Below are 24,363 nucleotides of genomic sequence, written 5' to 3' on the forward strand. Positions count from 1 at the left end.
ATTCTCCACAGCACACCAAACTTTTAACCAGTTGTTAAGAGAGAACAGTCTGCTAAAAGCTTCACAACCTCTGCCCATAACGGGTAAGGGGCCTGAAATGATAATGTTTCTCTCATACTCCTTTAGCTTTTGAACGAGTTCTTGAGGATTTCCGATTCTCTCAACCTTATATCATTGGTGCCAGCATGTAAAACCACAGTAGAGATCTGTTTGTGTTACTCTATTACATGATCTAATTGAGAGGTAATGTCTTTGACTCTGGCACCTGGAAAACATTTCACACTTATTTTCTTTGTAATTCTAAAGGATCTACCAACATGTTTAATAATGGAGTCTCCAACTAAAATAACTTCTTTATGTTGTGTTAGAGCATCAAATCTGTTCCTAATATTAAGTACAGGAACAGTAGGAGCAGCCTTAACTTTAGGCCCCCTTCTTACAGTAATCCACTCCTGTTTATTGCATGGTGGAGAAAGAGAAAGAGAAGGCCTGTGCTCCTGCACCTCTCCAGGAACTAAGGGGTGAGCCCCAACATCCCGGATAGAAACTGAAGAGCCAGGAACACCCTCCATCTCAGTTTGACTTAACGAGACACACCCCATCAGTCTTGTGTTATTAAAGCTGTCCTCTATGAATTGCTCAGTTTTTATAATGTCCCTTAAGGTAACAATATGATCTTCTAAAGCAACTACTTTAGCTGCAAGTTCCTGGTTAAAATAGCATTTTTTACATGTAAAGTCACTAGTAAACTCAATGTAGCTAACCACAGTGAACATATTACACTGACAACATAGCATAACTTTCTTATCATCATTTTCAGAAAACATTACTATTAGCCCACAGAAATAACAATAAAATATCTAGTTCTTACTTTTCAGAAGACAGTCACTTGAAATAAAAGCGGATTCTCACTATATATTTCAGATACTGAATTATAAATAAATTAAAAGTGTATTATTGTCTGTTACCATGTATAATAATTAATAAAATGCTGTAAAATACAGTTTTCAAAAGATCTGTTTTTTCAAATTAAAGTTTTTAAGGCCGGAAGTGACCAAAAAAAAAAAAAACACAACAACAATATGCACTTTAAGAGACCTTGACCTACTCTGCAGTCACTTTCATTAAACTAGGGATAAAGGTGCTGAGAAAGCTGAACCAGAGAAAACTGATTCTCTTTTAGTGGCATCTACACCTTTTATGAGCCTAATGTCCTGGTCACACAAGCAACTTTTGTAATCGGCCACAACACAAAACGTTCTGTTGCCTGCGCGTTGCCTTGTGTGACACCATGTCAACAATTGAGCAACACGCTACTGTACCCAGTTTGGAAGAATGATTTTGAATTTGGATTTACGCTTGTAATTGTTCTGGATTCGAAAGTCTGGGGGGTAAATTAGAATTTTAAAAATGAATAAAAAGAAAAAAAGAAAGCTGTTAGGACTAAAGGACAGTTTAGTTTACTGTATGTCTGGAGAACACACCATTTAATATGCTCACAAGGAGAGACACACAAGGGTACCTGGTATTATAAAAATAATAATTGGGCGTTAGTAGATAACGGTAGCTAACGGGAAAGTATTGGCATGAGCAGTTTGTGAAGGTTGATGTGACAAAAGGCATGAACAGTTTGTGAGGCGTATACTGATGCTGTTTTGCATGCATGTATAAAAAGGTTGCGTTAGAGAATTTTGAAGTTCTCTCCAGCGCTGTAACCTCGCTCTTGTGTGATTACAATAAAGCAACCTCTGCTTTTGAAACTGGAACTTGGTGTGTGACATATCTTTTCTTACATAGCATTTAGACAAAACCATATAAAACTAGCAATCTTCTTATTTAAATATGCAAGTAAAAAACACATTTTAAACTGTATGGGCCACAGATGCACAGAGATGCCAAGTATAAGAAACCCACAAAGAGTGATATCTATGATTCCTGGCATACACCGTCCAGAAACGTTGGAAACTATTAAGAACTGAATAGGCTGTAAAACTTAACTTGACCCACAAACTAAGGTGTGCGGTTAGCCTGAGCTCGAGGCATGCCATTCACAAAACAGTCAGAGAGGGGGGTTGAACATTATATAAACTAATATATTTTAACAGAGAATTGCAGTTTGTACATCGTTATTAAAGTTGGACAAAGACATTACAATGTTAAGCAGATGCCTAGTAGTTTACATTTGTACTACAACTGTCAGTCAAGCCTCTAAGTTTGAATGTGGCCATGAAGTCCTCAGTTACGGACAGGCTAAGAAATAAATCCTACACTTTGAAGCAGCTGACGCACAAGCTCATTTACTTTGAGCTCGAGGCATGCCATTCACACTCCAGTTATTCAGGTGATGAGCAATGACGTTCACACTTTGAAAACATTTGTTACTACAGCTGACTTTCTTGTGTTATTCTGCAGTATCGTGACATGTACAGTAGCACAGCCCTACAACTTACAAAAATAGTATTTGCAGGAGGCAATTTGAGTTACAATGCCTAAAGGTACATCCTTGTAATCCCTCTGTCACTGTGAACTAACCAGACATTAAACAGACAAAACGCAGGCGTTTGAGATGGTTTTTGCATGCAACTAGTATAAAACCCTTGACTCTGTTTCAGATTTTAAACACTCAGAAGACTTAGCTCCTCCTACACCTGAAGCAACAGGACTGAAATGTTTTAATATTGAGGAAGTTTATTTATTATTAACTGGTTATTATGCTGTTAATAGAAACAAGTAATGAAGGTCGGCTCATATACAGATAGTGGTATGATGCATAAGTATGTACCTCTACAAACTTTAACTTTTAAATTATTACAAGTTATTTTTTGTCTACTAAAGGACAAACAGCAATTTCACAGCCGTGAAATGATACACAAGGGACACAAGGGTGAGTGGAGCTCCAGCCATGGTTGTCACACAATATTCCTGCTCATTTCACTCTGGGAACTTGATAGAGAGGAAAACATCAGTTTTCCCACAACCCACAGGGAAATGATAGTTCCCCTTAGTGAAATCTACATCCATAATTTCCATTGAACTAGAGCTAGCACAAGATTTAACTGAACATTCCTCACCAAATAGAGTTTACAGTACTCCCAGGTCCACAGGTCCTACTACAACAGGTAATTAGAAAACAATAGGGCATTTTAAAATCCAAAGGTCATTCTATTGTTTCTAAGGATGAAGGTACTTTAATTTAGAATCCCCAGTCAAGGGAGTTAATACTGTAGATTACATACTGCATAACTTTGCTAGTGCTTAGGGTGTGGTGGTTTTAAAAGAAAAAAAATTAGAACCTGCTCTTACATGTAATTATTTAATGTATTCTCTATTTTTTGCTCTTATTTGATTTTGATCTTCTGTGAATGATTTTAACAACTGCTCTTATCTGTAATATGATGTTCTGTAATGTGATACTTTACAATGTGAAATTCTGTAATGTGATACTTCGTACTGTGATACTTAGTCTGCTAAGAAATAAATAATAATAATAATAATAATAATAATAATAATAATAATAATAAATAATAATAAATAATAAATAATTATTCATCCCACATAAAAGCCAACAGTTAGACGTATAATTAAATATATAAAGAAGTTGCACAATTGTGGTAGCTCATGTGTTTGGTTGTAAAGGTCCCCGGTTAAAATATGCATACATGCCTCTAGTTTCAGGATGCTTACAAACCCCAAGCCCTAGATCCCGAGTCAATTGATCAATGAAGCACATCTGCTGAAAGGGTAGCCACATTCTATCAATTAGGCCTAACTGAAACAAATGTTTATAAACCATCTGTTTCAATGTTCCCATATTTCTGTATCTTAATAAAAAAAACACCGTTTTTAAATACATTACTCATTATAGCAACATACAGTAACATTTCCATTAAAAAAATGACCAAAGAAACTTTGTTTTGCAGAACTTGATTATTTTCTCTGCTGATACACTTTGATCCTTTCATTTCATTGCAGTTGGCTCTGTTGTGAAGCAGTTAGTTTATTTAGTAAAAGCATGAGCACAATTTAAAACGAATGTTATAAATTGCTCTGTAGTAATACTAAAAAAGTTTAAAACTCACTAACGTTTAGACCTTTTTACGGTGGCCCTAAAGTGCAAAACACAAGCAAATAAAAAAATACAGACAAACAAAAAAATGTGTACCTGCAATTAAAAAAAAAAAAGCTTACCTGCAATTAAAAAAAACGCCTGCATCTTAAAATTTGTGTACAAACACAAAAAAACGCTTACATCTTAAAATGTGTGTACAAACACAAAAAAAGCGTACATCTTAATTTGTGTACAAACACAAAAAAACGCGTACATCTTAAAATGTGTGTACAAACTCAAAAAAACGCGTACATCTTAAAAAAACAGCACCATACAAATCAAATCCTGTAACGGAAATACATAAAAAAGTGGGCGGGTGTTGGTTGTGAAAACACTAAATCAGATCTCCGATTGGATGAACATTTACTCAGTTACTGTGATCGTGGACCGTGGAAGCTGTCGTCTTTGTACACTTGGGTCTCTCTCTCTCTCTCCACATTTTTTTCTTTCTATAAAAATATAGAATCACGTATTTTTATAAAAAATATTATTACCGTGGTAAAGGTGGGACTGAACAATGGAGCATACAAAATAGTAGCCAGCATTATAAAAGTGAAAAAGCACTGAGCTTCCACACCACTACTACAGTCTATGTACAGCAGCTATTTTAGAGGTATGAGTGATTACATAATGGTGTAACTGTATTGAGGGATTCTGTCTTCCTTTTAAGAATTTAAATATTCCTATGTGTAAACTTTTGGACGAGCAGCGTATAAGTAGAGTGTAGGCTGAACTTGGGCAAAGCAGAGAGGAGTTGCCCTTCGATTCCTCCTAATTATGAAAAGCTGTTTTAATAACAGTTAGATTTATTTTTTTTAACATGAATACAACTGCCCACGTAGGTTACCATGAAAGCTTTTGATTATACATTATTTATAGCACTGTTTGCTGAGATGGTAGGGTCCTCCCAGTGAACACCCCGCTTTGTAAACGGAACAGTCAAGTCAAATTTAACGTGACCGGGGTTCCGCAAAATGTCTCCATCCACATTGTTCCATGTTTTTACACAGTGAATGTGCTTTGACATGTGCACTTCAGTAGGGGAATATGTATTTTCATTACCTAAGGTCTTGAGACTCGGGAGCTGTAATACTAATAAAATTAATATTATATTATATATATATAATGTGTTGTTTTTATGAAGTCCTTTAAAATGGACAATACATCCTAATCTAGAAAAAAGTTATATTTTTTAGTATTAAAACAACACTTATGTAAAATGTCACAAAGATTAACAAACGTGGACAGTTGTATTCATGTTAAAAAAATAAATCTAACTCCGTTATTAAAACAGCTTTTCATAATTAGGAGGAATCGAAGGGCAACTCCTCTCTGCTTTGCCCAAGTTCAGCCTACACTCTATACGCTGCTCGTCCAAAAGTTTACACATAGGAATATTTAAATTCTTAAAAGTAAGACAGAATCCCTCAATACAGTTACACCATTATGTAATAACTCATACCTCTAAAAGTAGCTGCTGTACATAGACTGTAGTAGTGGTGTGGGAGCTCAGCGCTTTTTCACTTTTATAATGCTGGCTACTATTTTGTATGCTCCATTGTTCAGTCCCACCTTTACCACGGTAATAATATTTTTTTTTTAAATACGTGATTCTATATTTTTATAGAAAGAAAAAAAATGTGGAAAGAGAGAGAGAGAGAGAGAGAGAGAGAGACTTTTGACTTAAGATCCTTAATTAAACATTCCAATTAAAATCCATTAAAAATCAATAAAAGGTAAAACACAACAAAAATAAGACTTATCAATATTAAAAATCTTAAAATACATCATGTTCTCCTTAAAAATAGATTTTAAACAAAAAAAGGATCATAAAAAATCAATTGAAAAAAACTGTTTTCTTTCTGTTAAAAACAGATTAAAGCCAAAATTAATAAAAACACTGTAAAACAATAAAAATAAAATTAAAAACTAGAACAAAAACTGGAGCTCCCCCTCCTCACTCACAGCACACAAGGCGTCTCCCACACACCACCTCTACTGGAAGTCCTCGGGATTATTACTGAGTTTAAAAAATTCAAAATCCACTCTTATCCGGCTGACCACCAACACCCTGAACTGCACCACAACATCAGTCAGCCTGGCCCCAGAGATACTGTTCTTTCTGGATTTTAAAATGGCTAATTTTGCCTGACCCATTATAAAATTAATTAAAACACACCTGTTTCTCTTTTTAAAACTGTAGGGAACCCCAAAGATAAAAAGCTCTTTCGTGAACTCCTCACCTAGGCCCTGCATGAGCTCTTGTAGAAGACGGAAGAGTGGTCCTAGCCTGACACACTCGCCATACATGTGAAACACTGTTTCCTCTGCAGAGCAGAAACAGCACTCTGAGCTAATGCTAGCATCAACTCTGTGGAGAAACCTGCCGGTGGACACAATACAGTGCAGGATCCTCCACTGCAGGTCCCCAGCTCTCTTGGTGAGGGGCAGTTTATACAGAACCCTCCATACTGGCCTGCACCCCTCCTTTACCTCCAGACATGCCCTCCAACTTGAATCCACCAACCCCCTCAGCTGGTGGGAATGTGATGCCTTCACACACATCTGGTAAATCTTCTTACTTTCTGCTGTATGAAGTTAGATCTTTAACTGTGTCTAGGTTTAATAGCATTCCCTCGTTACCTACATCCTCCTCTCCTTCACCTACTGCTGGATACACTAGCAGCCCTGGAAAGATGAAGTCTTGTCTCTGCCCTGTGCAGCTGGACATCTCCTCCCTCAAAGCCTCCCTGAACTCGGGGGAAAGAGAACTCCTTAGTTTACTGACCATTTTCTCAGCCTGTCTCTCAGAGTGCCAGCCCAGCCGCCCAGCCAGCTGTGTAGCAGTCAGCCAGCAGGAGAACTCAAAGTTGATCAGGTGTCTCAGCCTGGTCACTCCTGCCCTCACAAAACTGGCACAGAGCGTCATTGACTGAAAAAAAAGTACAGGGAAGAGTGGATTGAAAAATAAAGGCTCCTCCAACAGGGCCCTGCCTGTCAGGGACCCCTCATCTCTTTTTACCCTCACTGCCCTCCAGGCATCTAAAACACTCAAATAAAAAGAAGAGAGACCTACTTTAGCTAGTCTGGTACTCTCAATTAAAAACAGGTGTTTATCTATCCCCAGCCCCCCTACTCTGCTGAGGAAAAAACAAGCCAGCCTCTTCCAATGAGCCTCCTCCCCAGCATACAGGAGCCTCTGAACCGCCTGCAGTCTGAAGGCTGCCACCCTGCTGGCAATACTGACCAGCCCCTGCCCCCCTTCATCAGTGGGGAGATACAGGACCGCTGGCCTCAGCCAATGTCTCCCGCTCCAGAAAAACTCCACAGCAGTATTCTTTGGATCTCCTGCACCATGCCCTGGGGAGGGTCCAGACACACCAGTCTGTGCCACAGCATGGAGGCCACCAGATTATTGATCACCAGGACCCTTCCCCTAAAGGACAGCTGAGCCAGCAGTCCCCTCCATCTCTGCAGCCGCCCCCTCACCCTGTCCACTAGGCCCTCCCAGTTTTTCTGCATATATATCTCCACTCCGAAAAACACTCCCAACACTTTTATACCTGTCCTGTCCCATCTCAGTGCCTCGGGCAGGACAGGGGGGGTACAATCATGCCAACTGCCTGACAGGAAGGTGTCACACTTTGCCCAGTTAACTCTTGCTGTAGAGGCTCTCTGGAATGTGTGCAGGCTCTGCTGTAGTGCCTTGATGTCTCCGTCACTGCACACAAACACGTTCACATCATCTGCATAAGCGGACACCTTCACTGCGACAGGGGAGGGTGAGGAGGGCACTGCCCAGCCAACCAGCCGGCCCCTCAGCAAGTGCAGCAGGGGCTCTAAGGCCAGTGAATAAAGCATTCCAGACAGGGAGCAGCCCTGCCTAATACCCCTGCACACTGGGAAGAGCTGACTCAGCCCATTGTTAATCTTTAAAATGCTAAAAACATTCAAATATAAAAGTTGGATGTAAGAAATAAAAACAGGGCCAAACCCGAAGGCTTCCAGGGTTTTAAATAGGTACAGTGCCTTGCGAAAGTATTCGGCCCCCTTGAACTTTGCGACCTTTTGCCACATTTCAGGCTTCAAACATAAAGATATGAAACTGTAATTTTTTGTGAAGAATCAACAACAAGTGGGACACAATCATGAAGTGGAACGAAATTTATTGGATATTTCAAACTTTTTTAACAAATAAAAAACTGAAAAATTGGGCGTGCAAAATTATTCAGCCCCCTTAAGTTAATACTTTGTAGCGCCACCTTTTGCTGCGATTACAGCTGTAAGTCGCTTGGGGTATGTCTCTATCACTTTTGCACATCGAGAGACTGAAATTTTTGCCCATTCCTCCTTGCAAAACAGCTCGAGCTCAGTGAGGTTGGATGGAGAGCATTTGTGAACAGCAGTTTTCAGTTCTTTCCACAGATTCTCGATTGGATTCAGGTCTGGACTTTGACTTGGCCATTCTAACACCTGGATATGTTTATTTGTGAACCATTCCATTGTAGATTTTGCTTTATGTTTTGGATCATTGTCTTGTTGGAAGACAAATCTCCGTCCCAGTCTCAGGTCTTTTGCAGACTCCATCAGGTTTTCTTCCAGAATGGTCCTGTATTTGGCTCCATCCATCTTCCCATCAATTTTAACCATCTTCCCTGTCCCTGCTGAAGAAAAGCAGGCCCAAACCATGATGCTGCCACCACCATGTTTGACAGTGGGGATGGTGTGTTCAGGGTGATGAGCTGTGTTGCTTTTACGCCAAACATAACGTTTTGCATTGTTGCCAAAAAGTTCGATTTTGGTTTCATCTGACCAGAGCACCTTCTTCCACATGTTTGGTGTGTCTCCCAGGTGGCTTGTGGCAAACTGTAAACGACACTTTTTATGGATATCTTTAAGAAATGGCTTTCTTCTTGCCACTCTTCCATAAAGGCCAGATTTGTGCAGTATACGACTGATTCTTGTCCTATGGACAGAGTCTCCCACCTCAGCTGTAGATCTCTGCAGTTCATCCAGAGTGATCATGGGCCTCTTGGCTGCATCTCTGATCAGTCTTCTCCTTGTATGAGCTGAAAGTTTAGGGACGGCCCAGTCTTGGTAGATTTGCAGTGGTCTGATACTCCTTCCATTTCAATATTATCGCTTGCACAGTGCTCCTTGGGATGTTTAAAGCTTGGGAAATCTTTTTGTATCCAAATCCGGCTTTAAACTTCTCCACAACAGTATCTCGGACCTGCCTGGTGTGTTCCTTGTTCTTCATGATGCTCTCTGCGCTTTAAACGGACCTCTGAGACTATCACAGTGCAGGTGCATTTATACGGAGACTTGATTACACACAGGTGGATTCTATTTATCATCATTAGTCATTTAGGTCAACATTGGATCATTCAGAGATCCTCACTGAACTTCTGGAGAGAGTTTGCTGCACTGAAAGTAAAGGGGCTGAATAATTTTGCACGCCCAATTTTTCAGTTTTTTATTTGTTAAAAAAGTTTGAAATATCCAATAAATTTCGTTCCACTTCATGATTGTGTCCCACTTGTTGTTGATTCTTCACAAAAAATTACAGTTTCATATCTTTATGTTTGAAGCCTGAAATGTGGCAAAAGGTCGCAAAGTTCAAGGGGGCCGAATACTTTCGCAAGGCACTGTATGTGTGGTCGAAACTGTCAAACGCTTTCTCCTGATCTAAAGAAACCAGCCCAACATTCAAATCACATGTATTAGCCATTGATAAAAAGTCTCGAATTAAAAACAAATTATCAAAAATGGAACGTCCCCGTAATGCAGTAAGTTTGGTCCATGTGAATTACAGTTCCTATGCACATTTTTAGTCTATTGGCGAGACATTTTGAAATTATTTTAAAATCGGAGCATAAAAGCGAAACAGGTCTCCAGTTTTTTAGCATGCACAGGTCTCCTTTCTTGGGCAGTAGTGTGATTACTGCCCTCCTGCAGCCGAGGGGCAGTTCTTTATCTCGGAGGCTCTCTCCCAGCACCTGCAAAAAGTCCTCACCAATCACAGTCCAGAAACTTTAAAAAAATTCAGCGGGCAGTCCATCAATGTCAGGAGCTTTTCCATTTGAAAGTTGTGTAACAGCAGTGGTCAGCTCCTGATATGTTAGTGGCTTATCTAATTGGTGCTGTTCTTCCTCGCTCAGGGTGGGCAAATCCTGGAGCAGCAGGTCTGTATCCTTCTGGTCACAAGGCTCTTTGCTGTATAGTTCAGTATAGAATTTTACTGCCTCCCTGCTGATCTCCTCCCGGCTGTATAGCTCCCTGCCGCAAGGCGTCCGGATGCAATGCATCTTCCGGCTGTCTGCTCTCCTCCTCTCCAAGCCAAAAAAGAAACTGGAGGGGTGTCCATGTCTTTAAGCTCCATGAAGCGAGAGCGCACCAGCGCCCCCTTCACTCTTTCCTTCAGCAGGCTGCCCAGCATGTGTTTCTGCTCCCTCAGCGTTTGCAGGGTCTGCTCCTGGTGGTCTGTGTCCAGGCTGCTCTCTAACTGGAGAATTTTAAACTCCAGCTCTCTCACCGCTGCGTTCAGTGACCCGGTTGAATTGAGTGTGTACTGCTGGCAAAAGATTTTAATCTGTGTTCTGCCAATGTCCCACCACTGCCTAATATTTTTATAATTTGTTTTTTCTTTTTTCCAAATGTTCCAAAAATCATTAAATTGTTTTACAAAAAGTGTGTCCTGTAATAACTTTAAATTAAAATGCCAGTAGAAGGTGCTGTGAGAGTCAGTGGTAAGTATTACTGTAACTAACAGGCAGTGGTGGTCAGAGAGGCTACTGGGGATGATATTGGCTTTAATGAATTTATTCAAATGTGTGTGTGATGTGTAGAAGCGGTCTAACCTGGCTCGATATATTTGTTGTGAGCGACAATGAGACCAGGTGTACTGCCTTGCATTAGGATGCAGACACCTCCAGACATCAACCAGGCCACTGAACTGAAAAACTGCAGCTAATTCACTTGAGGATTGGGGATTGGGTTCCTCATTATTTCTATCCATTGTAAAATCAACAGTGCAGTTAAAATCTCCTCCCACCACCACCACATCATCATTATCAATATTTAAAAGAGCTTGCTTTAATTTAGTAAAAATTAAAATGCGTTCCCTTCCTTTATTTGGTGCATAAATATTAATAAAAACAAATACAGTACCACCCAACCTTGCTCTTACTTTTAGTAACCTCCCTTTTTCAGTTTCTTCTATGTCTAAAATTGTTGCTCCAAGGCTGGGCTTAAATAAAATTGCCACTCCTGCACTGGTCCTTGAGCCATGGCTCAGCACACACGGCCCCCTCCACTCTGCCAGCCATGCCGCCTCATTCTCCCTGTCTGAGTGCGTCTCCTGCAGCAGCGCGACCCCCGCCCGCTTCTGCTCTAAAAACTCACACAGCTGCGCTCTTTTAAAAGACTGTCTGCAGCCATTCACGTTAAAAGAAATAAAAATGCACTTTTCCATAGCAGCTAAAAAATATAAAACTGACAGAATAAAACAAGCAACAATAAAAAAATTCTTAAAAGAAGTATCCATTATAAAATTATTGGTTAGCATCATTAGCGATCTTTTTCTTAATTATTTGTACATATTTTTTAAGACGGTACCCTTTTCTCTGGTCAAACTCCTCTAATGTTGCCTTTCGTGTGACGATATGTGCTGAGTGGAGGAATAACCTCAAATCGGGGAAGAAGTTTTCAATTTCAACCCCCCTTTTCCCTTTTGTACTTTCCATAAACAGTTTAAATTCATCTAGAGTATAAAGTTCTTTCCCCCTGTTAACGGGTTGGCTATCAGGGATGTCAGAGATAAGCGAGGAGTCAGAGCTCCCCCTCCATTTCCTCTGCTCTGTCCTCGTTGTCTGCTCCGCCGTCCACGGCTGCCAGCTCCTCCGCGGCTCTCTCTACCTCTACAGCGCCGCTCTCCTCTCCTCCTCCTCCCAGTACAGCCACAGCCGTCACCGCTGCCTCTGCCTCCGCTTACTGGGGTTCAGAGAGAGAAGAGCGCTGCACCGCGCCAGGTTGTAAGCCTGTCGCCGTGCCGCTCCCCTCTCCCCCCATGTCAGGAGGGACAGACCCCCCTGCCTGAGACTGCAGGCTCCCCTCCAGCACAGGCTCGGGGATCTGAGTCTCTTCAGCCTCGGCTGTGGTGTGGGCGGCTTCATCCTGTTCGGCGGCTCCCTGGTCTCTGCAGACTCCGGCTGGCGCTGCGATGGGGGAGCAGCCTCATCTTCCCGCTCACCCCCAACACCCCCAGCCTCCTCCCTGCCATCAGAACCCTACTCCTGTCTTTCCTCGTTTCTGTTTTTTCTCGGGCAGGCCCTCCTCTGGTGTCCCTGTTCCCCACAGTTAAAGTACTGCATTGTGTCCGAGCTGACAAACACAACGCAGCCCGTCCCTTCCACACCGACGCGCCAAGCAACATCAATCACCTCCCCCGGGTTATTCAGCAGCAAAAACGCCTGTCTCCGAAAAGACAGGACGTGCTTAACATTTGTATTTTTGCACCCTAATGGTATATTTTTAATTGGGGACACCAGTTTGCCATATCGGGCAAGTTCATTTGCCAAGGTCTCGTTTTTTAAAAATGGCGGCACATTAGACATGATTAGTTGGTAACAGGGGTTACTAAGGGGGATACTTGGATAAAATCCCCTTTGACTGAAAAACCTTCCTCCACTAGTTGATTGACCAGCGATACCTCTTTTAAAAATACGACAAACCTTTTATTCATCCGGGATGCCGACATTATATTGTCACACCCGACCACGTCTCCCACTGCCAGCAGGCACTCCTCCACCGACACGCCGGCATCGGGCAAGCAGCTGACCCCGTGTCGGCGGCTGAGAGCCCCCAGCCCTCCAGACTGAGATCCCATAACGGGACCCCCACACACACTACTCTATAAACGGTAAAGTACAAACAAAGCAACGAAACAAAGATATATAAACAAACTAAACAATTAACAATTAAATATAGATATTTGCAAAAAATATAGTAGCAAAAACACTCTCCTACCGCACCAGCGTTCAAACGCTACCGCCTCTCCGCAAACTCCTCCCACAATCCTCAGCGAGAGAGAGCGAGAGAGAGAGAGAGAGACCCAAGTGTACAAAGACGACAGCTTCCACGGTCCACGATCACAGTAACTGAGTAAATGTTCATCCAATCGGAGAGCTGATTTAGTCTTTTCACAACCAACACCTGCCCACTTGTTTATGTCATTTCCGTTATAGGATTTGATTTGTATGGTGCTGTTTTTTTTTTAAAAGATGTACGCGGTTTTTTTGAGTTTGTACGCACATTTTAAGATGTACGCGTTTTTTGAGTTTGTACGCACATTTTAAGATGTAAGCCTTTTTTTGTGTGTTTGTACACACATTTTAAGATGTAAGCCTTTTTTTGTGTGTTTGTACACACATTTTAAGATGTAAGCCTTTTTTGTGTTTGTACATAAATTTTAAGATGTAAGCGTTTTTTTGTGTTTGTACACAAATTTTAAGATGCAGGCGTTTTTTTTTAATTGCAGGTGTTTGTCTGTATTTTTTTATTTGCTTGTGTTTTGCACTTCAGGGCCACCGTACCCTTTTCTACCAAGCCAGAACACTGAGAAAGACTTCTAGGTCAAACTTTTATCACTGAAGTTTATTTTTTAGTATTACTACATATCTCAACATTATTTGTAGTTATGGATAAGTTAAAACATGCAACTCCATTGTCCGTAAACCACAGTAGCAATCTAGGGGGTCGAGTCCGAGTAGCTTATGCAACGGACTTAATCAATATCAAATATACATTACACAAGTTTTTCAAGAATAAAATAAAAAGAAAACAAAAAAAAAACAATTGTCTATGTATACACGTATGTTACCCGATTCAAGTGTACAGCAACGACGGTAAAAGGCACATACATAAATGGTTACATGAAAATTGGTCATTTTTATAATAAACCAACCAAGTCCATTCTTCGTCACAATGCCCGCTTTGTATGTAAACTGCTGTGCAACACTTGGACTTGGGGCAATGTGTTATCTAAATCGTGCACATTCAGATAAAATACAGTACCCTGAGGTTGTTTCGTTACCATACAACTCTCTCCATTCCTCAATATTTTATCTAGCCTACCCTTAATGTGTAAAAACGACACATCTTTGTGCAAATGTTTAATCTCTACAACAAAATTAGCCTAGTACAAGGGAAAGCTCTCTCACATTTTCAAACCTCTCAAAATAAACAAAAACATGAATAATAGCTACTTACGTCTCTTCTTCTTGTAGCTCGACACGCTACCGTAGAAATAAGTTTTAATAGCAAATAAACTGGTTGTGACCAATGTATTAATACCGTTAGCTTATCTTCTCTAACCACTCGCAGAAAATGTTTTGTCATGTCCCAAACTTTCAGGAACCAATCCCCTCTGCGTCACCGCAACCCCATTCACAAAGGGAGCTCTTGGGTCATTAATATCAGTGTATTGCACCTGCTGTTTTTGCACGGGTTTTTGAGATCCCTTTGGGACTTGGTGAGAAACTCTTAGGTCCATTGTTAGTGCTGCCGAAAGCACGTTTTTTGAGTAAATACACCAAGCATTAACATGCTTGTCACAGACAGGGTGTTTTTTTCGCAGTGTACCCTATAGCATACTCGAGTGGTTCTATCTGGACGTCTTCGTTCCAGCCTAACTCCGAGACTAAATGCTAGGGCAAAACGTTTAAAGAACTTATGTTAACAAGCAGTTCCAGTTGATTTGATGTGTATATTCGCCAATGATGTGCGGTTTTGTTGGGTCGTAAATAAACAGTGCCATCTAATCAAGGAAGTGTTGCTTCCCCTGCTTTGTTTTACGCAGTGCAAATGTACTCGTGATGCTGAAATACGCAACACATAAGCCCTGACCACTCTCGAGAATCGTACTCGAAATTGTTCTAATTAGTCCAGCTCAAAGCGCCCACAAGTACCGTTTCATATTTAGTCGGGCATATGCGTACAAACACTTTTCCAATAGTTCAGTTTCAGTTCCTAGGAGAGCAACGAACCGTGGAAATTAATCTGATAGTATCCCACCGTGCACTGTATTTTATTTTAAAATAATGTGTTATGCCCCATGGTCCATGCTAAAAAGAAATAAAAAAAATATATTGTAGCTATCCGTGCAATTATGTTTTTTACTGTGTTTGCGTACTGTGTACCCTTTCCGTTCTGTAGTACCCGCCGTTAGCGTGCATAACCCTGTCTCTGTGTTTATGTGCCCATTGGTCCTGGTGTGCGGCTTAGGACCAATGGGATGTGTTTAAAGCTCCGGTACCGTTAACATAAGGGGGCGGAGCTATGTTATAAAATGTTATTAAATTGTGTGTTGTTGATTTGGTTGTGTTCCTGAAAGCAGAGAAGCAGTCTGAGCAGTGGTCTCTGAGTGTTTTCTAGAGATTAGCGTCTCGAAATAAAAGATTTGATACTGATTCCAGCGTGTTGTCTCCCTTCCCTAAATTTTCGGGTTTTATTTTAAATCCAGTGACATACCTTTAAACAAACCGAGGTGCTTCTGTTTCATAATTAAACTCAGAAAAAAGTGATAATTACAAAATGATCTTTCTTTTTACCTTCATATCTTGACTGAGCCTAATTCTGGTCCCCTTAATTTTATTTCAAACAGAGGTGAATTGTTCATCCCTGATCCTACTTTTAACTCGCATTTCATTTTTGCAGTCGCCTAATTTAACGTTGTGATATGATAGCAAGTCCTTCAGGCACGTGTTTTGAGTATTTTGCCAAGCATATCACAAAGCATTTTGGGATATTGGAGGATACACAAAAAATGTAATTCAGTATTACAGCGTCCACACTTCTGACAAACCACACTACCTGATGCGATCTAATTAGAACCGGACTCGTTGTGTCGAGTCTCGCTGCCTAGTGTAAACGCTAACCGTATTTAGCACTTTTAAGTCAGTTTAAAAGGCACAGTGTGATGTGTAGTTTGATGTATGCTTTTCCTATGCACTTGGTTGACTTTAAGGCTTTACTGGGTTAACCATGTATACAGGGTTTTATTCAAGATGCTTTTGTAAATGTGTTATTCCTTTACCATGGCAGAAATGTATAGGGCGTATGTAACCACGCACAAACAGGTTTCACTGTTTTGTAAAGGCTTATCTCAAACTGACCACATTGAATTGGCATGTTTATTGCATAACCAGGAGAAGTTAATTAACGGAAAACAAGGAAATTAGGGGCCCCTTAAGGCTCTTTGTTGGACATGCCACATAAATAAGTCACTTACATAGCATTTTTTTATATTTGGGATCTGTTTTCTGGGCTTATATACAAAAGCCATGTTTTAAAGATTTGTTTTTCATTGATTGCTTATATAAATATATATGTGTGTGTGTGTGTGTGTGTGTGTGTGTGTGTGTGGCAAAGTGGTTTGCAGGAGTGATGCGGTGCGTAATTAACAGAGACTTGTAATCCAGTTGGAAAGTGGTTTATTTTATTTTTATAATTCCAGGTCTGGTGACCAAATAATAATACCCAGCAATACACAACAATGTGTAGAGCATGGAGTAAATAACAACGGGGTTGCAGTCCCAAATAATGAACACAAATATCCGTCCCACAATATACTAACACGGTCACTAGTCCTGGATTTTGGTGACAACGTGTATTACCCTTCCATTTCCCATTGAAAAATCCCAAATATTGAGTTTCTGTTTTGGAAAACGCACATTTTCTCAAGTTATCTGTCAGCCGGGCTACCCTTAGAGACTGAAGGATGGCCGTAACCCTAGCCAAATGCTCTCGCCAGGTGGAGCTGTAACTCAGCACATCATCAATATACACTGCTGCATATTCACGATGTGGGCGTAAGACCTGGTCCATCAGTCTCTGAAAGGCAACGGGCGCACCATGTAGCCCAAAAGGCATGGTTTTAAAGTGGAACAGCCCTTCTGGTGTTGAAAATGCGGTTTTCTCTCTAGAACTGTGGGTTAAGAGGATCTGCCAGTATCCCTTTGTCAGGTCCAAAGTAGAGATAAACTTTGCCTTTCCCAGTCTATCTAGAAGTTTGTTTACCTTCCGTAAGTCCACACAGAAGCGGTTGGTGCCATCTTTCTTGGCCATTACGACAATTGGACTGCACAATTCGCTCCTGGAAGGCTCAATCAACCCAAGTTTGAGCATGTCTCATACCTCTTTGCAAATGCCACTTTGTCGACTTTCTGGGATCCGGTAAGGTCTCTCTCGTACTGTGACATCTGAGGGAGAGATAATGTCATATTCAACCAAATTAGTTCTGCCCGGCAAGTCAGAAAAAACATCGCTGAACTCCTCAATAAGCTTACGCAGCTCCTGTTGCTGGTCTGGAACCAATTGTTCCCCCATCGAAATGATTTTAGTGCTAGTGGTCTCTGGACAAGGGCCTAAATCATCCTCTACATCGCCTGGGGCTATAAATATGGCCTCCCTTGCCTGCCAGGGCTTTAATAAATTAACATAATAAATTTCACGTTCATTACGGCGATCGGGCTGTCCAATTTCATAATTCACCTTTCCTATAGCGTGAATCACTTCATATGGCCCCTGCCATTTAGCACATCATTTCGATTCTGAGGAGGGAAGCAGCAGCATTACCTTGTCTCCAGGTCTCCAGGTTCGAATTCATGGATTTTTATTGTAATGCTGCTGTTGCTGGTGCTGAGCCGATATGAGGTTGTCCTGGGCCAAACGACCGACCAAATCCAGGCGATCGCTTAGTAGGAGCACATGCTGCACTACATTTTTGGACAAGCCTTTGTGCTCCTCCCACCCCTCTCTCAACAGATCAAGGATGCTGTGAGGCTGTCGGCCGTACAAGAGCTCGAAGGGGGAGAACCCTGTCAAACTCTGTGGCACCGTTCTCACTGCAAAAAGGAGGTAGGGAATGTCTCAGCATCTGCTTTAAGGTCTGATTAAATCGTTCCACCAAACCATCCGTCTGTGTGTCTGTCTCTACATTTCCCCATCTGTATGTCACAATGACATGCACCTTGAGAACACAAGAAGCTATTCCACATACTGTAAATCAGCCATTTTATTATTTGAATATGCTCTACTATGATACTAGCGCCTCATTGCTTACCTTTAGGTCTTAAATACTGCTCATCTCATTTTCATAAAACTATTCATTGTCATTTCTTATTCTATTCTGTAAATACTGTTGATATGCATCATGGTATTCAGTATTTTTGGCACACTGATAAATCACATTTTGAATTTGCAGGCATGTCAGGGGATGTATGTTATGCACATACTTGGTATTTTAGGAGCTGGTGCAGTATTTGGAATATCTGTTTACAAATGTACTATTTATTACATTAATGATGCATTTACCACAAATATTCAGCTGAATCGACGTCCTTATTATTCATACTGTATGCTTCCAAACTATTTCTCACCATACATACTTTTTTATACAGAAATCAATTTCAAATTTAATGACAGAGGTTTTGTAGATTAAAGTAATCCTTGCAAAGAGTGCTTAGTGTGCAGAAGTCTTTGTTCCTGGGGATAACCAACCCATTAGGCAAAGACTAAAATAACATGACCTCATAACCCAGACAATGTTTAGACAAAGTTGCCTTCCAACATCCAAATGATATTGGCAAGGGATTTTTTATTTCACATATAAAACAAAAGTGGATAGCAATTTACCAGTTGTCCACTTCAATATCAGGCGATGAACAATGAGAATAAAAACTAGTCATGCTATTTTGGTATTGTAGTACCTTCTCGTCAGTCTTGGTTTAGGGGTAGGTTTCTTTTAGGGAGATGAATTCTTTAGAACAAAAATTAGTCTTTTACTATTAAAATATGGGATATCAATAACGTTTAGCAAATAGCGCAGAATGCCAGTACCAGTAACAGTACCAGTACCAAACACTTTAGCAAATAGTGCAGAATGCATTACTATATGAATGGGTTACTATATGTGTTACCTAGTAACCCTATCTGCAGTCTCTCAGGAGTTATAAACCAGTTTTACATTTGACCTTAAGGAAAGGTCAAAGGTCACAGGCAATGAATTTTTTTTTTTTTATAGAGTATACATGGGTTACTATGTGTTCCATAGTAACCATGACCCTATCTGCATTCTCTAATGAGTTATTATCCAGTTTTACATTTGACCTTTAGGAGAGATCAAAGGTCACGGGCAAAAACAATTTTTTTTATAGAGCACACATGGGTAACTTTATGTGTTTGTGTCTAACTAACCTGCTTGACCTTTTTGAGGATGCAACATCGACAATGGATAACTGCAAAGCATATGACATGGTTCATTTAGAAATCTTCTGACAAAGTCCAGCATAAAAGATTAATTCTCCAACTGAACGTAGTAGGGATTCAAGGAAATGCATGCACATGGATTAGGAAGTAGTTAACATGTAGAAAACAGAAAGTACTGATTAGAGGAAAAACCTCAAAATGGAGTGAGGTAACCAGTGGTGTACCACAGGGATCAGTATTAGGTCCTCTGTTATTCCTAATCTACACTAATGACTTAGATTCTGGTATAGTAAGCAAAGATGTTAAATTTGCAGACGACATTTGCAAACACTGTTGCAGCAGCAAAGGTCATTCAAAATGATCTAGACAGCATTCAGAACTGGGCAGACATGGAAAAGGACATTTAATAGAGAAAAGTGTAAGGTACTGCACGCAGGCAATACAAATGTGCATTATAAACATCATATGGGAGATACCGAAATTAAAGAAGGAATCTATGAAAAAGACGTAGGAGTTTATGTTGAGTCAAAAATGTATTCATCTAAACAATGTAGGGAAGCTATAAAAAAGGCCAACAAGATCCTCGGATAGGGAAGTAATGTTAAAACTTTACAATGCATTAGCAAGACCTCATCTAGAATATTGTATTCAGTTCTGGTCAACTCGCTACAAAAAGGATATTGTTGCTCTAGAACGAGTGCAAAGAAGAGCAACCAGAATTATCCCGGGTTTAAAAGGCATGTCATATGCAGACAGGCTTAAAAAATTGAATCTATTCAGTCTTAAACAAAGAAGACTACGCGGCAATCTGATTCAAGCATTCAAAATTCTAAAAGGTATTGACAATGTCGACCCAAGGGACTTTTTCGACCTGAAAAAAGAAACAAGGACCAGGGGTCACAAATGGAGATTAGATAAAGGGGCATTCAGAACAGAAAATAGTAGGCACTTTTTACACAGAGAATTGTGAGGGTCTGGAACCAACTCCCTTGTAATGGTGTTGAAGCTGACACCCTGGGATCCTTCAAGAAGCTGCTTGATGAGATTCTGGGATCAATAAGCTACTAACAACCAAACCAGCAAGATGGGCCGAATAGCCTCCTCTCGTTTGTTAACTTTCTTATGTTCCACAGTAGCCATGGCCCTATCTGTACTCTACAAGGAGTTAGCCAGTTTTGTAAATTGATGATGTCATCCAACATGGCCGCCATGTTTTTTTTATTGTAGCAACTTCCCTTGAACATTTAAAGACAACCACATTAGGATCATGTGTGCCAATTTTTGGTTCAATCGGACTAGTCATTTCAGAGACAAAGGTTAGCCAGTTTTGTATGTTGTTGATGTCATCCAACGTGGCCGCTATGTTTTTTACTGTAGCAACTTCTATTGAACAAGTGTAAAAGCCAACCATAATTAGATCATGTATAGCAATTTTTGTTTCAATCGAATAAACGCTTTCCAAGATGTTTGTTTTTTGATGATTTTACCTTTTTACTGTTTTTTTATGATGTCATCCAACGTGGCCGGCATACCACAAAACCAATCAGCTTCTTATGAACAACAGTTAATCCTGGACTATCCCTAAACAAAATAGGTAAAAATCAGACAGTTTCAAGCGTATTTTAATCACACAAAACATATCATGTAATCAGAATGGCATGCAGGTAAAAATGTGTTATCTTCAGTGAGAAGAGATCTGCCAACATAGCCTAAAGGATGGATAGTTTCTACCAAAGCTGTCATTTGACAGGTTTTCAACCACAAACAGTCTAATAGTTCAACATATGGGACCTGGTCTGTCCATTTCATGTGTTTTTCCTCCTTTTTGGAACTGGCAATTGATCATTAACACTTAATTGCAACTGTGTTTTTCTAATAGATGGCCTGTTCGTGAAGGCAGTAACATATTCTGCAAGTGTCCACTAAATATTTACCTGAAAGACAAAAATGTAACACTCCTTTGCAAGCCTAAATCTGAACTCCAAAACCACATATATGAAAATATCAGAATTGCAAGCAAATAATTGCTTTTTTTCACAATCCATAAACACCAAATCGCATCAAATTAAACTCAATTTACTACAAAATTACAAAACAACTTTTATTTCATCACTCCCCCCCCCCCCCCCCAATGAACTGCATTTGTTACAAAGGTGAATAATCTTTTTTTTGTTTGTTTTAAAGAAAACTGGTTTTGTTTACGACAAACATTCTCTTTAAACTGTACAAAAATGTTGGTATTTACTACATAATTTCATGCACAAAATGCTACCTAAAAGTACCATCCAACCTGCTAAAAATACAATAGTTCTTTTCACCATTTTATGATTGATGTATAGTAAATGCAAACATTTTTGTGAGTTGAGCTGGAAAAAAAATAGAAGCTTGGAAATTAATAAAAAACAATGTATCTTAATATACATCTTAATATCTGTGTATTTAACTTGATCTGGCAGAAAGAAAATTATATATGCAAGAAATGCCCTTTTCACTCACTAAAAATGCCATTCTTAAACCAAATTGAGATGTTATAAACCTTAAAATGACTGTTTTCTTTCCTATGTCACTTAAAACCTTGAAAAATGTGTTGAACTCAATTTAAAAATTTCAGGTAACCGGGAAATTCTCTTTCATTTTTGTATAAATAAAATAAATAAAAACTATTCCTTACAGTGTAATACCATGTTGTATTTTGTACTATTCCCGGTCAAAAGCTATAGAGAAAAAAGGGTTACAATCAATGTCAACAATGCCATACAGGCTCTTAATTGCAGATCTTTGTAAAATAATTACTAGGTAAGTATTCTTAACGTTCTATAGTGATGCAAAGAGGATTTAAAATGCATTGATGTTGTTGGGAAGTCAGCATCACTTTTTAACCGAATAAGATTTTTTTTTTTTTTTTTTTTTTAATTCAGTATCTCAGACAAGGCCTTTTGAAAAACAGTACATGTTTTTACTGGATACACCTTTTCAAAACACCACCTTTATCTTGCTGACTGGACTAAAGTGTCATTCCCTTCTGAAGTTCATTCAGTCGCATGGATGAGCCAGACCAAGCAAGTGTTTTTGTTTTGTTTTCCTTCAAATCATTTACAAACCCACGAGACTCTAAATTCAACCAAGTGTTTCCAGACATATTGGGGGAAAGAAAGGAGCAAATAATGTTTATTTCAGTCAACAACAAACTATTGGTATTTCAATAAATACTCTAGTGTCGTCTTTGGCAATTGACGTTGTTGGCAGTATATTGTTTGCCATGCTAAAAACTCCTGAGCAGTTTTGATGGGAAGCAGAAAGCATCAGTCGATCCGGTTTCCACATATTGTGAACCTGTCTATATCCAGCAGATCCTTTTTTGAAGCTCTGTGTTTGAGCTCCAGCCCAGCTTGCGTTATGTCCTTCTCTTCTGCATCTGGCGTCATGAGGAACTGGTCAGAGTTGCTTTTTGGGAGCAGAGGGGATGTGCTCTCTGACTGGTGAACAGGCTGGCTGGTGATAGAGGCGGACAGACGGTCATCTGTTGAAATGCCTGTTGGGAAGGAGAATTGATTAAGAAATTAAGCAATGTTAGATACACACATCCATGTGTGTCAATTAAAAAAATATAGCCTCTGGAAACTATAGCCTATGTCTTTGAAGCTAAATTTGTTCTCTCATGGAGCAATTTTAGTCTGATCTGGAATTAAGAGTGAATTTCAAACTCATATGGTAGCGGAAATGTACTTCAGAGCTTTTTGTTGCACCCCCCCCCCCCCCGGGACTGTACAGGAATGTGTATGTTTGTAATGCCATTAATCTTACAATTCTTTTTTAGCTGTACTGAAGGATACTGGGATATGGCTGGCTTGAGGGTAAGTAATACTTCAATTACTCTATAATTGTGAAAAAAATCTGTAAAGTTTTGATGGTGTATTACATGTACAGATCATTGTACTCTTATTCAGTGTATGAAATCGGCAGTAAATCAAAATGTTGCTTGTCGGCATATGCAAGATTTATTTGTGCGTATCCTGGTAAGTCAGACAGCACTTCCATTCTTCTACCGAACAGCAACTGACCATTCAAATAACATCCAATTCCAAGAAAAGATTTAAAAAGCGATGTTAATAATGAAAGTATTCATTGTGCAAATGAGAAAATCCAATATCCGAGCCTTAAGTATCTGTGCCAGTCACCATGTGTACATTTTACTGTTTTCTTTACAGTCATTTCCACTTTCTTCACTGTTCTCCACCGATTCCACTGACAGATATTATACTAGATTTAACCCAATTGTGGAGCAATTGCTCTAAAACATCAAAAAGTGTCACAAAACTATTCCTACAAAGCAGAAGCTTTGAAACTTAAATTTCTGTGGAGGGGTTTACAATTACAGGGCCATTTGAAATGATTATCACAAATGGAATAGTATAAGGTCTTCTCAACTTAAAAAGAGAAGCCTTTTGTGGCTTTATATCTGCGGCACTATTGAGCTGTATTTAAGGTGGTCTGAAAAGTTTAAATGGAAGCTGCATGGTTTAATAACAGAATACGATTGTGCAGCACCAGTGTTCTGAATTTGTATTCTACACATTTACTCCTAAATCCTTTTTCCCTGTTCTGAATCTAAAATAACCAAAATCCAATACAATTACATGCTCACTTCTCTACATTGAGTAGGGGAGTGCTATTTTTGTTGACCTGTGTGAAAGGAACAGACTACCTAGTGTTCTCTTGCATAATAAAGCTCAGCTTTCTGTCTGCTTCAATAAGCTCACATTTAAATAGTCTTTTACATTTGATATATGTCATTTTTGAAGTAGTGAAAGCTGTGTAAAGATAACATTGCAAAGGAAAATATTACTCTTAACAGTCTTAAATCAATTAAAATGAGAGATAAAAAGATCACTGTTGCTTGGATAGCAGAGAGGGTATACTTCTCAGCTGATGGCAACTGGCTTTTATGTGGCATTCACAAATAAGGTATTTAAGAATTCTTGTAAATT

The 24,363-nt window shown here is 39.7% G+C and overlaps 2 protein-coding genes across 20 annotated transcripts in view; both read right to left on the reverse strand.

The window, feature by feature from the left end:
- Positions 1 to 14,773, reverse strand: part of LOC117408504 (prominin-1-A-like) — a 107,912-nt gene extending 93,139 nt beyond the window's left edge. For 4 of the 19 annotated variants that reach the window (XM_059005715.1, XM_059005759.1, XM_059005756.1 and 1 more), the window contains exon 1: positions 14,378 to 14,771. The gene's annotated coding sequence lies outside the window, so the exon portion shown is untranslated. Of the gene's footprint in view, positions 1 to 14,377 lie in introns of all 19 variants that reach the window. The other 15 variants (XM_059005736.1, XM_059005823.1, XM_059005712.1 and 12 more) reach the window with 9 other exon arrangements.
- A 7,474-nt stretch (positions 14,774 to 22,247) lies between these two features.
- LOC117409494 (transmembrane anterior posterior transformation protein 1 homolog) overlaps positions 22,248 to 24,363 on the reverse strand; it is a 59,588-nt gene continuing 57,472 nt past the window's right edge. Inside the window, 1 exon segment of the mRNA XM_034015645.3 lies at positions 22,248 to 22,907. Within this exon segment, the coding sequence (XP_033871536.3) occupies positions 22,678 to 22,907 (230 nt within the window). The 3' untranslated portion in view covers positions 22,248 to 22,677.

This window comes from Acipenser ruthenus, chromosome 2, assembly GCF_902713425.1.
Source record: "Acipenser ruthenus chromosome 2, fAciRut3.2 maternal haplotype, whole genome shotgun sequence".
Lineage (NCBI taxonomy): Eukaryota > Metazoa > Chordata > Actinopteri > Acipenseriformes > Acipenseridae > Acipenser > Acipenser ruthenus.